We start from the raw sequence: 15535 nt of genomic DNA, 5'->3' as shown, positions 1-15535 counted from the left end.
CCTCATCTCGTCTCTGCAACGTTACAATGTTAATGAAGTTGAGACACCCCATTGTCTGAGTTGGTTCACCCAAACCCATTCTACAATTATAACAAACAGTGCAAATACCGCATTTTAACTGCTGACTTTCTTAGTGTTAAATAAGCCATTTTGGGAAATGAGCTTGATCAAACATCTGTTGTGGAGTGAAATCTGGGCCAGACAGTCTGTAGTCTCTTACAAAGGGATAGTTACTGACTAATAATCATTTAAAGGTGGACAAAAATGCTTTTAATAATTCAACACCTCACAAAAAAAAAAAAAAAAAGAAAGAAAGAAAGAAAGAAAGAAAGAAAGAAAAAAAAAACATATAGACTGTATAAAAACAGCTAGCAGGTTGTGGTGATGTGTGTGATTTAAGGGCTTATGGCCATTTCTGCTGGCCCAGTTTGACCTGGCTTAGAGACAAGTTTAAACTATGATCAAGCCAGCTTAAAACAGAATGTAAGATTTTTAAAATTATTATTTTCAACAAGGCCTGTGGGTAATTCTTATGAGCAAATTACATTACAAATGTCAGAGCTTAATGTTGTTGGGTTTTTTCCTATTTACCAAACCAGACATTATACATATATTTGTCCTGCCACAAAACAAACCATTTTTATTTTTGTTATATAGTCTATAAATATTTGTATTTATATATATATATATATATTATTTTATTTGAGACTTTATATATTTGTATTTATATATATATATATATATTATTTTATTTGCATGTTTATTTATTAGCGTACTAAACTAAAATTTACAAAACTTTTCTTTCTTTACAAAAGGAGAATTTTCAACAAGCTTCAAGATTATACAACTGTAATGTAATTATAATTACACAGTTTCTAAAAATCAATGGCATATATTAAGCATAACATTACCATCCTTACAGCAGGCCATCACTATTGTTGATTCTTAAAATTTTGGAACTGAGAATAAATATGATAATCATAAAAAAATACAAAATAAAACCTACTTTTGATATACCTTTAATATGCTGTATGTAATAATGCTGTAACTGCCATTTTGCTGGCCTGACAAGTGTAGCATGAACTTACTACAAAAAAAAAAAAGTAAAAAGCAAATGAAATATGAGTTTCTTTTAATGTAAGAACAATCATGTAACTGCCCCCTACAGAACAGAGAGAAATTATAATACACTCTGCCCTCTTCTGGGCCATTATTAAAAGAGCATGTCTTCTGGCCAGTGTGTCCACTCTACCAGTAAATGATATTTCACAGGTTGTTCACAGATATTTTAAATTCAGGCCCATGATAAACCATTAGAAACATAAACTGTTGCTCATAAAGAAGTACAAATATTTCACCACTCCAGCATGACATTGTTAAAATGCAACCTATGACCCCGCTATGAGAAAAGACAGCCTTATGACGCACTTGGTCATCAGTCATGTAAAAATAGCATGTGTCTTTTGTTACCGGAGGAAAGCAGATCTGAGCACCTGTGTGTTGCCATGGACACGGGGCATGGGAGGAATGCTCGGAGGCCCAGTGTGTCAGGTGCTCCTCCCTTCAGGGAATTTTAGTTGTTCAAAGACTTCAAAACCTAGCTCCAGGATAAACCTGTGTACACTGCTGAGGTGTGTATGACTGACGTGTGAATGGAGATTGACGTTGAGTTTCAGTCCTATTTACAACTGACGCACATGAGTGCTTTATTTGCATCTAAGAAGTTTGATGGAGAGGTGTGGCTTACAGGTGCAAATTCAGGAAAGGCCAGTTCCCAGGTAGCCACAAGAGAAACAGATCCCTCCCCTTGCCTCTTGTCTCTAGATGCACACTCTCTGAACTCTCAAACCATTTTACTTCAACCTGCCTCGATCATCTCACCCGAGTCCAACAGGCAGCGCTCAGGTAGGTACACGGTTTTCATTTTAATACATAGAAGCCTATTGAGGAATGTTGTACTGCTTTAAAATTCATTTGGCCTAGTTTGGTGAGAAATGGAGAGAAGGTATTAGATGTCAGTGGTATGAAGGCTACTGAAATTTTGATCTTTCGAAGGAAGTCATGATTACAAATAACTTAAAAAATAAATTACCTTTGGGTTGTTTGACGAATGGTGCCATACCTATAAATTATACATATCAGTATGTTTTTATGGATACACTGATGAACTTCTATCTAATAAACAACGAATCAAAAATGTTTTCCTTAAAGAAATGTTTGGAATATATGTTATATTGTAGCTTAACCACACGTTTCTTCTTAGTACATTGTATTGTTGACATCATATGACTGCTGTCTCACACTTCCACATAAGAGATACCACAGAATCAGTACAGGGAAACCTGTTCTGGCACATTCTTAATAATCTCAAGATTATTAATAGAATATTTTCCTCCAGGAGGTAATGAGAAGTGTCTAAAATGGTGATATTTTACATTTCTAATTCAATAGACTTGTGGTTTAACTTTTCCAAATTGGCAAATTTTCACATTGACTTGACATGTTGCCTCAGAATAATGCCAGCAAACAGAAAATATAATAATAATAATAACTGACAAATATATAATTCTTAAACTGACCATAAAATAAAAAACAGCAGAGTGTTATTATAATTGAGACAATCATAATAAAAATAATTACACAACTAGAAATCAGCATGTGGTTCAGATATGACACGCCAGATTAAATGTTCCATATATGAAATACACACAAAAACAGGACACAAATGTGGAGCCCAAGTCTTCTTTATTCCTACAAACCCTTTCATTTCTGTAACATTATCACTGTTTAATTATACTTTTGTTGGTGGCCAGCAATAATAGATGATGGCAGATGAACTGGACAAACAGGAATAACTGTGAAGTGACGATGGAAATAGTTACTCTGTTAGTCACATCTTACGTGTGGGTGCGTCTGTATAGATACCAATTACTGACATTATCATGCCACGTCACATCAAAGCATATTATTTAAATATTTATACCAATAATTTTATGAGCATCTCTTTGTTCTTTGTGTTTTATTTTGTCATAATTTCCCTCAAAATGTGCATCTAAATATATTTTGGGTGTATACATTGTATACCATAAGCAGAATACAGAATATTGTATGCTCACCTCCTGTTATTGCAATGTACTGACATGGTTGAATGGTGTACATTACACTTGCATCAAGAGGGCTTAGATCCACTTCAGTGAAAATGACTCACGGGAGTGAAACAAAGGGCTGCTAAATAGAGGTTTCTGAGAAAGAACACTTTCATTTTGTATAGAGAGACGTCGTAGGTTTCGCTTCTCCCAAATGTTGATTCATTTTTCAGCATTTATCTTTTGATGGATGCCAGCATGATGTCTACGTATGCAATATAACTTATGCTACATTTAAAATAGTGTAATATTTTCGGCATTGCTTATGTTTTTGTGATATACACATTCACTCCACACAGTAACATGTCTTATTTTGGCAGGTAGAGGAACCGAATATGAAATTGCCACTAGGCATCACACTTGCACTCCTCTTGATACTTCAGACGTTTCAACAAGTGTCCACCCAGATACCAGAAGAATGGGAAAGAAGTGATGATACTACAGACAACAATGGAGAACAAACATTTAGTGAGGAAATAACCACTCAACCAAGTAAGGAAAACGTACAAAGCAACGAGGATGCACAAGCCAAACCAGAGAGCAGTTCAGAAGAAGGACAAACATTTGGCTCAATTTATTTCAGTCAAGGAGAGCAGAATTACACAAAATTGGATGAGAGCGCTGATCAATCTGTTAATGTCACAAAGGAAGCTAGTTCTGAGGGTCCTGTTGCTACAACACCACCTCCAATGATCGCATATAATTCAAGTTCTGAGCTCTCAGATACGTCAGCAGAATCCAATGAAACTCTGACACAGGACACAGCCACAAATACCTCCACACCAGAACCAGAACACACAAATGAATCCGCTCTTAATGACACATATACCACTCCACAACCTGAGACTACCACAGCAGAGAGAAGCCATGATGGATCGGGTTCTGGATATTTGCCCTCAGATGATGGACCTACCAGCAACACTACTGAAAGTCCAACCACCACAACAAAAGATGAAAGCGTCCAGAACCAAACTACAGTGAGTCCAACTGAACCACCAGTATACAGAACTACAACGGCAGCAATTCCACCTACCTTCCGTGAAGACGTGACAACTCCTGCCCCAGAGGAAACAGAATTAAACCAGTCCGAACCTATTGACACCAGAGAGAATTCTGAAAGAGGTGAGACTCACAAATCAGCGTGAATCAAGCACTAATAATCAGTATTTATTAAAAAAAGACAGAGGTTTTGTCATTTGAAGCATCAGTACTTTTTTTATGAAGTAGCACAGCTTTGATAGTTATAAGAAATGTTTCTTCAACACAAGATCAGCATATTAGAATGATTTCTAAAGGATCATGTGACACTGAAGAATGAAATTCAGCTTTGCCATGAGAGGAATACATTTCAAATATATTAAAATAGAATAAAGTTATTGCAAATAATACAAATATTTTGCTTAAATATTGCAGCCTTGGTGAGTGTAAAAGATTTCTTTCAAAAACATTTGGAACTTTTGAACAGTAAGTGTTAAAATGATATGATGATAGACAAAAATATTTCACTGAAATAATATTCTCAGTCCAAATCTGGGTCACTGATAGTGTTTTGACCTTTTATAAGCATTATTTCACTCTCCAGTTCCCTAGCACAAAGATCACACAAATCTTTTTATTTCATCCCTCAAGCTAACCCTCCTTCTTAGCTTCTCAATGCAGTCATAAAAGACACATTTGCTGCTGTTCCGCCAAGTTGGGTTGGATTTCAGTCTTTGTTTGTCCTCTGCTTTGGGTCCAGAGAGTCTACTGACACCTCACTTCCCTCACAATAAGAGAGGTGTTCACCCTGCAGATATTGGGGTCAGGTGTGGACCAAGAACATGTGACAAAGAACACCTGACATTGCTGGGGAACAAATTACATGACCTTTTCAGTGAATGTGACTCTAACCAATCTGTATCCAAACTGCATTCTGAACTGGAAAAAAATTATATTGGCATGGTCAAAATTATTTTTATATACTCAGATTTTATGGTTTTGGCCTAAGTACTGTATACTAATAAATTGCAGGAAAAATGACTGGCTTTAAACTGTAATTGTAATAATCTATAATCATTGTAAGAACTCTGAAGGTGCTGGTCTGAATTAATTCATGACCATTTTAAGCAAGTAACTTCATGGAAAAGGCAGCCGGTATATTACTGAATCCAAAATGTGTTTTTTTTTAATTGCTAATGTAGTCAAGGGTTGCTTCGTCATTACAATAATCATCAAATATGTCATTACAGGTTTATCTTCAGATGTTTCAGATGGTACTGAAAGCAAGAACGGACGTGCATGGACTATCGTCCTAGTCATTGGGATTGTAGTGGGGGTCCTGGCCTTGGGAGCATTTATCTTCCTGAATCGAAGGAACCGAAGAGATTTCTCTCACAGAAAACTGGTGGAGACGATGTCACCTGATCCAGGTAATATAAAACTCACCTGTCATTATTTGCATCACTTTGAACCAAGATCCATGTGAATATATGTGAGGGCTTCTATGAACATAATACAGAATTATTTTTTCACTGTGATGCGCTCATCCATTTAATTTTTCCTAATTTTTTCAAAGTTCTCCGACTGGATAACAGTGAACCACTAGACCTGAAGTTTGATGGATTTGGTTACTACAACCCAGGACTACAAGGAGACAACATCCAGATGACCAACTTTCCACAGGGACGTTCAAAATGAGAACAAATCCGTGATGCCAAAGACATTTTATTTAATGTTGCACCCATGTGAAGACAAAAGGATGTAATTAAGAAATCATTGTAATTTTTAAAGTGATTCGCCAAAGGCAATTTTACATAACTGAACAATCAAAACATTTTTTTAATGTTAAGTAGTGTCTTTTGTTCAAATGTTTTAGACTATCTGAAGGAACCAAAATCTGAAGAATATTTCTATACTGGGCACTTTTTATTGGAACTGCAAAGTATTGGATTGTATGTCTGCTTCTTATTGTTGAAGAAGGTTGTTTACTTGACATAATTATTGTATCATGTCAAAACCTGTATATGCAAGATGGTGGCAATCATCAGCATTATGACACACTTTCTCTATGCACAGCAGTTTTGGTCTAGAAGATCAAGATTATGTCGGTGAACCGGGAGAACATCTATTGGCTTTTCCCCATTTTGAATTTTCAGACACAGCCCTAATACCTTTCTTCTGAGCCTATAATATTGGACGATTTTTTAGTTTACTAAATAGAGAATAAACATGACAGTAGGTTCTCAGATTATTATAAATAATAAAATGATCAAATTACACTGGTCTCCGTGTCTGATTGTTGTATAATCAAAATATTATTAAGAGTGGGCCTACTTGAAGCTTGTTGGAGGAGCTTGTTTGCGTCCTCCAGTCCTGTAGATGGCGCAGGTTCCTTTCAAACATAAAAACATTTTGATAAACTTGGCAAAGAAGAATGGAGGAACCTGGCTGTTGAATGTTACCAATAGTGGTTTATTATGGAAGGTCCGATCATGATTAAAACCGAGAAAGTGTTACATTTGAACAGCTCAAAGGGTAGAAAGGTCCGTGTGGTTCGGGAGCACTATGTGAGGGAACAGGTGCCTTGTGGAAGCTCCCTCTGTCAAGCGGACTGTCTCAACGGTAGGGAGAACATGAGCCAAACATCAAACACAACATGCATCGTTATAATTAATTATTACTACAGCGAATAGATTATTGACAACAGGCAATTTAAATGACGTGGTCTTGACATTCTAAAGTGATCTGACGTTAGTTATAGCTTTACGAATTGTTAACTAACATCGACTCAGAAATCTTTGTCATTTGGCTTATTATTACAGTATATATATATATATATATATATATATATATATATATATATATATATATGGTGATATATAATATGTGGTGACTAAATGTGGTATAACACGCCCTCTGGAATGATGTCAGAATCGATCACCCTTTATTCACCTCACTAAACTGGTAATGATCAGTCACTTTCCTTAGAGAATTCTTCAAACATGCAAACATTTATTGCAGGGTAAAACAATAAATTAATTGCAGGGTGAACTACCTAACAAAAGTATTTATTGTCACTAAAACATCAGACAGTAAATCATGGTAGTTCACATTGCAAATAATGTTTCTGTGTTTGAGGTATTATTATGTTGTGTTCCAAATTTAGCTGATAAGATAATAAAGGTTTGCAATATAATATTGACCATTTGGGCTTCACTAGATGGGAAGGTGCTGTCTGGAGATGTGACCCACTATGTGGTTCCCGATGTGGGAGTGGTTCGGGATTTCCTGGAGATACTGGAGTTCAGGGAGCTGCAGGGGATTGTGTTCACCCAGACAGCCTACCAGAGTGTTCAGCACACCCGTGGACGCAGGTCAACCCCTCAAATACCATTTCTCACATCAGATTTTAATGTACTTATTAACTAAATCCTAGCATTGTGTGTGAATTCAAGAAAATTGGAAGGGTTACTTAGTTTTACAGTTTGCTTTTATAGTTGCATTTTGTTTTGTCTTGTACAGGCACTATAACAGACTGCGTGCTTTACTGAAGGACCCTCGCCATGATTGTGTGCTGTTTGCCAATGAGTTTCAGCAGTACTGCTACTGCCCCAGAGACAAGGGCGAGTCTCAGGACAAATGGCATACAAGGCGAGTCCTGACTATAGAGTATTACGCTTTCTTTGAGGCAATGTTTACTTTGAGAAAAGGTTATTGAGAGTATTTATAGACTATAGAGCAGGCCTTTTCAAAGTCAAAGACAGTGGGCCTCCCTTTGGACAAAACATACACAATGGCGCCTCCCCACCATCTCATTTTGTAATAATTTTCAATAGTATAAAAAATGCTTTTTAATTTTCAAAGTTCAAAATGTATGTGTATAGTGCAACAACAAAGACCACGCAAGGAAAAAAATACATTTATTTAAAGCATTTTTAATACAAATAAGCACAAGCCCCGAGATAGGTGTACCCCACACTTTTAAAAAAATCCTGGCTATAGTATAATAAAGTATTCTTTTTGAATCAACCTCAAGTGTAAAGAATGCCATGCAATTTGACTTTCAATATACAATAGAAGTGTGCAAGTGTAATTAAAAAAATAATAAAAAAAGTAAAGCAAATTCAATCTTTTTGAGAAGTGAGCATATAGACACTTCATAGACCTGAGCTGCAGAAAAAAATAAATAAATCACTATGTGCATTCTGTTCCAGAAATGTGTACAATGCAGCAGTTTGGTACTATAATCATCTAGCTGGACTCCAGCCGGTGGTCATGATTACAGAAGATAATGATGCTATTTCAGAATTCAGTGCCTTAAACAGTGGAGTGTATGTCATCTCAACTCGGGTATATTCTTTTATTTTATGTCCTGTGAAATCTGTGATGTTGAATTGTCAATATTTAATGGGACTAAATGAGTGCAATAAATGAGACCAACATACTTGTCAATTGGTAACACCAGTGAACTCGATTGTAGGAGTACCTGTTAAGTTTCTGGCCGGACCTGCAGGCTGCCCATGATCTGTACAACTCCATTGCTCAGACCCTGCAGGAGCGAGAGAGTGAGGGAGTAGAGAAAGTGTACACTGAACACCTGCCTGCAGAGGTGCTGGAGGCTGGTATAAAATCTGGCAGGTACATCCAGGTAAGTGCCTCTCACTCCTGTTATTTAAACCAGATCTCTTTCTTGGTGGTGGCTTATGGAGACTACATTCCAACCCACTCCTTTCCCTTACAGGGCATCCTCAGTGTGAACAAACATCGAGCACAGAATGAGGCTTTTGTCCGTTATGAGGGTTCAGCCAGCAAAAATACAGGTTGTTACCAACATACTTATATCAGTTGTTCAAATTTGACTTATTACTGATGCTCTTATTGATACTGATGGTATTTTACCTTTGATCCTGCCTGTGTGGTCATGTGTTTTTAGAGCTAAATAGTGATGTGCTGATCAATGGTGCAAAGCTTCGTAACCGGGCGGTGCATGGAGACATGGTTGTCATAGAGCTGTTGCCCCGTAATGAGTGGAAAGGCAGGACTATGGCACTTACAGAGGGTCAAGGAGAGGAGCAGCCACTGGAGGAAACACAGAGTCAGCCTATGCCCTCAGGTGATCATGGGTATATGATGATTACAGTTCTGAGCAGAATGTGAAGATTGACTGATACACATGAAGACAGATGAATGTATTTACACATACGCTGGTGCTTTCAGGTAACTTTCAGGTTCAAATGACAACATTTCCAAAGTTTCAGTGTGGGAGCAGATTTTTGGACCTCGCTGTAGATGGACAGTTGTATAAGTTGTGGTTGTTTTTTGACTCTCTCCTCTCTTTCCTGTAGGCAGGGTGGTGGGTATTCTGCAGAGGAACTGGAGAGACTACGTTGTGACTTTTCCTCCTCTTGAGGAGGTACAGTCACAGAGTCGAAATTCACAAAAGATTCTGGTTATTCCATGGGACTACCGCATCCCTAAAATCCGGATCAGCACACAGCAGGCTGAGGCTCTGCAGGTGGAGATATAATTTATAATTCAAATGCAATATGATTTCCAATAATGGCAAGATCAGCAGATCTTTGTTGCAGCAAGTGCGATGGTTACATTATTGTTGACACCCTTTGTTAGTACTCAAACCTTTAGTAGAAAGTACTAAATGTGACAGTAAAAATTTTTTTTTTTTTTAAATGAATGCATTTCTTTTGAACTTTTTATTCATCAGTGAAAAACTGTATTACATATTCCTCAAAATGCAACAAAACTGCTGTTAATGGTTTATTATGTTATCATATGATAAATTGCATTTTAAAATACACTGAAATACCAAACAGTTCATCATATTTCACAATATTAATCTTGTTTTACTGTTTTTTTGTTCAAATAAATGCAGTCTTTGGTGAGCATAAGATACTTAATTATTAAATCTGTAATATTTCTTCTCTTTGTAGGATCAAAGAGTGATCGTGCGTCTGGATTCGTGGGAAAGTACCTCTGTTTACCCCAGTGGCCACTGTGTGAGGGTGCTGGGGAAAGCAGGCGAGCTGGAGACTGAGATTCAGACCATCCTGTTGGAGAACTGCATCCATGTTCCACCATTCTCAGAGGCACAGGTGGGGTCATAATGTCTGCATATGATTTTAAATAATTTCAAATGTTTATACTGTGATTTTTGCCTTACGAAAAGAGTGAATCATAAATAGTTAAGCCTTTAAAAAGGTACAAGATGTGTTACTATAAAAGTCGGTGTTTTTGAATGTTTATTTAGTTGCGAGAGATGCCAGTTAACACGGAGGAGAACCGATGGCAGATGGCCAGCAGTGAAGTGTCCTCCCGGCGGGACCTGAGAGACACACACCTGGTTTTCAGTATCGATCCCAAGGGCTGTGAGGATGTGGATGATACCTTGTCTGTGCGGACTCTGCCTGGGGGGAAGCGGTTAGAGCTGGGTGTCCACATTGCCGATGTCACTTACTTTGTCAGGGAGGGCTCTCTTACAGATCTAGAGGCACGGTCAAGGTATGGAACTTTGCCAGTTATTCAAAATATAGTCGTGGATTAATAGAGTATATAATTGTTGAGTGTATTTATTATGATGTGTTTATATAATTGTTTAATATTATGTTTTGTAGACTTACTAATGAAGAATAATGATTATTCATACACTAAAGTTTAAAATTTCAGGGGTTGGTCAGATTTGTAAATTTTTTTTTGAAAGTTATCTCTTATGTTCACTCTTATGTTTATTTAATCAGTAATACAGGAAAAACAAGAAATATTGTGAAATATTATTAAAATGTAAAATAATTATTTTGTATTTTAATACTTTGTATTTATGTCATTTATTTTTGTGATGGCAAAGCTGAATTTTCAGTAGCCATTACTCCACTTTTCTGTCAAATGGTTATTCAGGAAATCATTCTAAAATGCTGATTTGGAGCTTAAGAAACATTTCTGATTTTAATGCTGCTTGATATATTTGTGGAAATATTGTGACACTTTTTTTTAGCATATTTTGGTGAATAGAAAGCTTGAAAGAACAACATTTATTTGAAATAGGAATCTTTTGTAACATTATAAATGTTTGTACTGTCACTTTTTCTCAAATTGTGTCCTTGCTTAATAAAAGTATCGATGTAAAAAAAACAGTAACTAAATAATACATTAAACAAGTTGCATTTTTCTTTTCTAAACCCAGGGCAACCACTTACTACCTGGCTGACCGCAGGTATGACATGCTGCCAGCAGTTCTGAGTGCTGATCTGTGCTCCCTCCTTGGAGGAGTGGACCGGTTAGTAACACGCAAACCTTTCCCTGCTTTTTGAGACTTAAAAAGTGATCACCTAATATGCTGCTGGAATCTGTGGATTTGATTTTCTCTCTGTATTCTTTAATAGAAATTAACAGGGAATCACTTTGTGATATGTTCCAGATATGCCATGAGTGTGCTGTGGGAGCTGGATGCTGAGACTCTGGATGTGTGTACGGTTTGGTACGGTCGTACTCTAATCCGCTCCTCCTATCAGCTTCACTATGAGCTAGCCCAGAGTCTGCTGAATGGCGAGGAGGTTGAGGTACCTGAGCTAAGCCAGCTCAAGGGTTCACAGCGAGACCAGAAACTGGCTAAGCTCTTACAGGCCCTTGAGACCCTGACGAGGGTGGCCAGACACCTCCGTGCACAGAGAGATAAGGGTGGTGCTCTGGAGTTGGAGGGGGTGGAGGTGAGGGCTCAGCTGGATGAGGAGAAGAACATTACAGCACTTGTTCCCAAACAACCTCTGGAAGTTCATGAGACTGTGGCAGAGTGTATGATCTATGCCAACCACTGGGTGGCACGCAAGATACAGGAGAGCTTTCCACACCAAGCTCTCCTGCGTCATCACCCACCACCCAAACAGGATTTCTTCAATCACCTCATCGACTGTGCCAAGGCCCGTGGCTTCAGTATTGATACAAGGTAAAAAATAATTTATTAAAAATAAAAAAAATTCTTGAAATAAATCACCAAGGCTGTATATATTTGATCAAAAATAGAGTACAAACTGTAATACTGTAAAATGACTGTCTAAATTTTCAGCAGCCATTACTTCAGTCTTCAGTGTCCTTCAGAAATCATTCTAATATACTGATTTGGTGTTCAAAAAACCCTTCTTATTATTATCAGTGTTGAAAACAGTTGTTCTGCTTAATATTTAAGTGAAAACCATGATACATTTTTTTTTTAAAAGAACAGCATTTATTTGAAAAATACATCTCTTGCAACATTTTAAATGCATTTACTGTTGCTTTCAATTAGTTTAATTAATTCCTGCTGAATAAAAGTGTTTTCTTTTGATCTTATGGACTCCAAACATTTGAACAGTATTGCATATCTAAAAGATAGAACCTAAATAAATCAAATCAAATCATAATATACTAATCAGTATGTTCAGAGATAGATTGCATACATGCATGTATATTTACGTGTGCCTGCATTGCTTCATCTAGGTCAAACAGAGCTCTTGCTGATTCTCTGGAACAAGCTGTGGATCCTCAGGACCCACTGGTGAACAGGTTACTGAGAATGATGGCCACCCAGGCAATGTCTAACGCCCTTTACTTCTCTACAGGAGCCTGCCCAGAAGAACAGTACTATCACTACGGTACATGCTTTTCATTCTGGCATCATTACAGATCAGATGTTCATTTAAGCAGAGTAGCTGGTTGCTCGTTGTTGTATTAATGTTTGTAGTAGTAGTATGAATAAACATTCTACCATGATTTAAAGGAGTAGTTCACCCAAAAATGAAAATTTCGTCATCATTTACTCACCCTCATTTCATTCCAAACCTGTATAAATTTTGTTTCTTATGTTGAGACACAAAAGAAGATATTTTAAAGAATAGTTGTTGGTCCACACTGACTTCCACAGTAGAGAAGTCAATCAAAATATCATATTTTATGTTCAACATAAGAAAGAAACTCATATAGGTTTGGAACGACGTGATGGTGAGTAAATGATGACAAATTTTTCATTTTTGGGTGAACTATGCCTTTAAAACCTCAATGGACATTGCTTGCTAGAATGTAGAAAAAGATGAAAGCATAAATCCGTTCTTGCTGTTTATGTCATTTTCAGGTCTTGCTCTGGATCGATACACTCACTTTACCTCTCCAATCAGACGCTATGCTGATGTATTAGTTCACCGGCTGCTCATTGCTGCTATTCAGCTGGAGAAGGAAGGATCGCTAAGCAAACCCTTGGCCAGTAACAAAGAACTCGAGGAACTAGCTCAACATATCAACAATAAAAACAGAGTAAGCAGGAGCCATTGGCTTTTGTATCAATACTTCATTGTAGTGAAACTGCAGTAAAATAATTCTAGGGAAATGACCTCAACATTTTCTCTGTTTGTGTGACAGGCAGCACAGCATGCACAGAAGCAGTCCACGGAGCTCTTCCAGTGCCTCTACTTCAGAGACAAAGACTCCAAAACAGATGAGCGCTGTGTGGCTGATGCTGTGATCTATGCTGTCCGAGCTAATGGCTTTCTTGCCTTCATACCACAGTAATGACTGCTTATGGAATATTACTTAGTGTTTGTGCCAAAGAAACTTTTAAACACAAAGTGTTCACTACTATGCATACTATGCACACTCTTATGTTATTTGATCAAAAAAGCATTATTGTGGGACATAAATGTAAAATAATGTCTTCTATTTGAATACATTTTAAAATGTAATGTATTCCTGTGGAAAGTTGAATTTTTAGCAGCCATTTCTTCAGAAATCATTCTAAGATGCTAATTTGGTGCTCAAGAAACATTTCTTCTTACTACTAGCATTGAAAGCAATTATGCTGTCTTTCTTTGATGAATAGAAAGTAAAAAAAAAACAGCATTTATTTGAAATAGAAAGCTTTTGTAACACTGTTTTGTAACAAGTTAATGCTGAATAAAAAAAGGGAATCATTTATTTTAAACAAAAAAAATCTTACTGCATATAATGTGGACATGACGTTTGATTTCTATTTTTATCTATTCACACAGGTATGGTGTGAAGGGAGCTGTGTACCTTAAGGATCGAGAGGGTCAGGTGGTCAGTGTCGATGGAGATGGAAGGTGCGAGTGGAAGGCTGGGACATTGCAGAGATACCCTGACAGGATCAGCAGCTGCACAAGCACTGGAACTCATACGTTTTACCTCTTCAGCCACGTTACAGTAAGTATATTGCCATAAAACAACAAAAATCACATTGTTTGTGGCACCTTTATTTGGACTGTCATAGATATGTGTCTGTAACATCCTCTGGCATCATGTTTTCCTTCTTTCGTCTGTGCGTGTCTTTCTCCGCAGGTTCGTATCTCTGTAGAGCCGTCCCGTTGCCATGCCGACAGCTTGTGTCTGGAGCTTGTCAGCAACAAGCCCCATTGCCCTGTGCAGCCCGAGTCACAGCCAGCTGGTCGCGGTCGGTCCGAGCTGGTTCAGGAAGTGGTGCGCAGGGCAGAAGAGGCCTCCCTCCAGGCGGAGAGGGGGAGGAAGCCCAAACTGAGCAGGGAGGAGAGGCAGTTCAGACAGAGCAGAACACCAAACCTCTATGTCCTGTTACAGGAGATCAGTGAACTTGCTCTACTGGATCTGTCTGTCTGTCAAATCACAAATACAGAGGAACAGACCTGCACTGCATCTTCTTAGCCCTTTACTGCCATTTCTCAATTGATTAGTGAGCTTTAGGGATGGTTTTGTAATATTTGCCATGGACTTCCATTGAAGTGTCCAGATGTGACCTGACAAAAATGAGTTACACTTACTCAGGATTTATGAACACTGGTTTCTTTGCGTTGTCCAATCCATGATTTCTTAAGGGAAAGTTGTTCAGGTTCTTCACCTTAGTTTCATGTAAAGCCATTGGCTTTAAATTTGAAGACCAGCTTTTGGACTGCAGATACACTCTAGGCATCATCTGTGGTGTCAGGTTTTAATTTCAATGAGGCGAATGAAATGAAAAACATTATTTTAGAGAAACCAGTATGTAATCTAAATACCTTGTTGAAGCAGGCTTATAGATTTTGATGATGTTTGCATTTGTTAATGCTTTCCATTTTGATCATGTAAAAATAATGATTAATTAATTTTTTGGAAATAACATTAGTGACATTTTTTATGATCCACATTTCCTTTTCTTCTATGATGCTACAGAATTAAAGTGTGAGACTCTTAAGCATCTCTACTAAAGGCTGGAATACACTTTTACCCATATGTGCCCTAATTTAAAGTCAAAACTAGTTGCACATCGTGTTTTGAGCTAAAAAATAAATGGATAAAAACTTAACATTTTTGGTATGTATCTCCTAGCAACAAGGCACATATTTATTTTGTGCTCTGAATTACTTTAAATGGCATGATTGTGTGATCTTTGGTCATTTAGTGTATGA

General features: G+C 37.4%; 2 protein-coding genes across 2 annotated transcripts; both read left to right on the top strand.

Moving 5' to 3' along the window:
* Positions 1-1751: 1751 nt before the first annotated feature.
* On the top strand, positions 1752-6403 carry muc15 (mucin 15, cell surface associated). Its single transcript, XM_019080219.2, has 4 exons — positions 1752-1905; positions 3467-4268; positions 5375-5554; positions 5701-6403. Exons 2-4 carry the CDS (start codon positions 3482-3484, stop codon positions 5820-5822), a joined length of 1089 nt encoding a protein of 362 aa, XP_018935764.1. The 5' UTR covers positions 1752-1905; positions 3467-3481; the 3' UTR covers positions 5823-6403.
* A 73-nt stretch (positions 6404-6476) lies between these two features.
* Positions 6477-15321, top strand: dis3l (DIS3 like exosome 3'-5' exoribonuclease). The gene is made up of 17 exons (XM_042727764.1): positions 6477-6746; positions 7345-7498; positions 7647-7775; positions 8339-8474; positions 8605-8772; positions 8866-8944; positions 9058-9237; positions 9470-9639; positions 10073-10234; positions 10390-10640; positions 11320-11412; positions 11554-12078; positions 12609-12763; positions 13240-13418; positions 13524-13669; positions 14150-14321; positions 14457-15321. The coding sequence occupies exons 1-17, from the start codon at positions 6602-6604 to the stop codon at positions 14793-14795; spliced, it is 3183 nt and encodes a 1060-aa protein (XP_042583698.1). The 5' UTR covers positions 6477-6601; the 3' UTR covers positions 14796-15321.
* Positions 15322-15535: the final 214 nt, after the last annotated feature.

The sequence above is a fragment of the Cyprinus carpio genome, chromosome B7 (assembly GCF_018340385.1).
Source record: "Cyprinus carpio isolate SPL01 chromosome B7, ASM1834038v1, whole genome shotgun sequence".
NCBI classification, from domain to species: domain Eukaryota; kingdom Metazoa; phylum Chordata; class Actinopteri; order Cypriniformes; family Cyprinidae; genus Cyprinus; species Cyprinus carpio.
The sequence above is the reverse complement of the archived record's forward strand: the minus strand, read 5'-3'. Positions and strand labels throughout refer to the sequence as shown.

Bases quoted from the DNA above. Each gene is read 5' to 3' on its own strand.
- muc15 (XM_019080219.2), top strand. From the start codon at position 3,482: ATGAAATTGCCACTAGGCATCACACTTGCACTCCTCTTGATACTTCAG. The intron at 4,269-5,374 runs GTGAGACTCACA...ATGTCATTACAG, and splicing joins CAGAGAGAATTCTGAAAGAG to GTTTATCTTCAGATGTTTCA. The intron at 5,555-5,700 runs GTAATATAAAAC...ATTTTTTCAAAG, and splicing joins GACGATGTCACCTGATCCAG to TTCTCCGACTGGATAACAGT.
- dis3l (XM_042727764.1), top strand. From the start codon at position 6,602: ATGGAAGGTCCGATCATGATTAAAACCGAGAAAGTGTTACATTTGAAC. The intron at 8,945-9,057 runs GTTGTTACCAAC...ATGTGTTTTTAG, and splicing joins TTCAGCCAGCAAAAATACAG to AGCTAAATAGTGATGTGCTG. The intron at 9,640-10,072 runs GTGGAGATATAA...TTCTCTTTGTAG, and splicing joins AGCAGGCTGAGGCTCTGCAG to GATCAAAGAGTGATCGTGCG.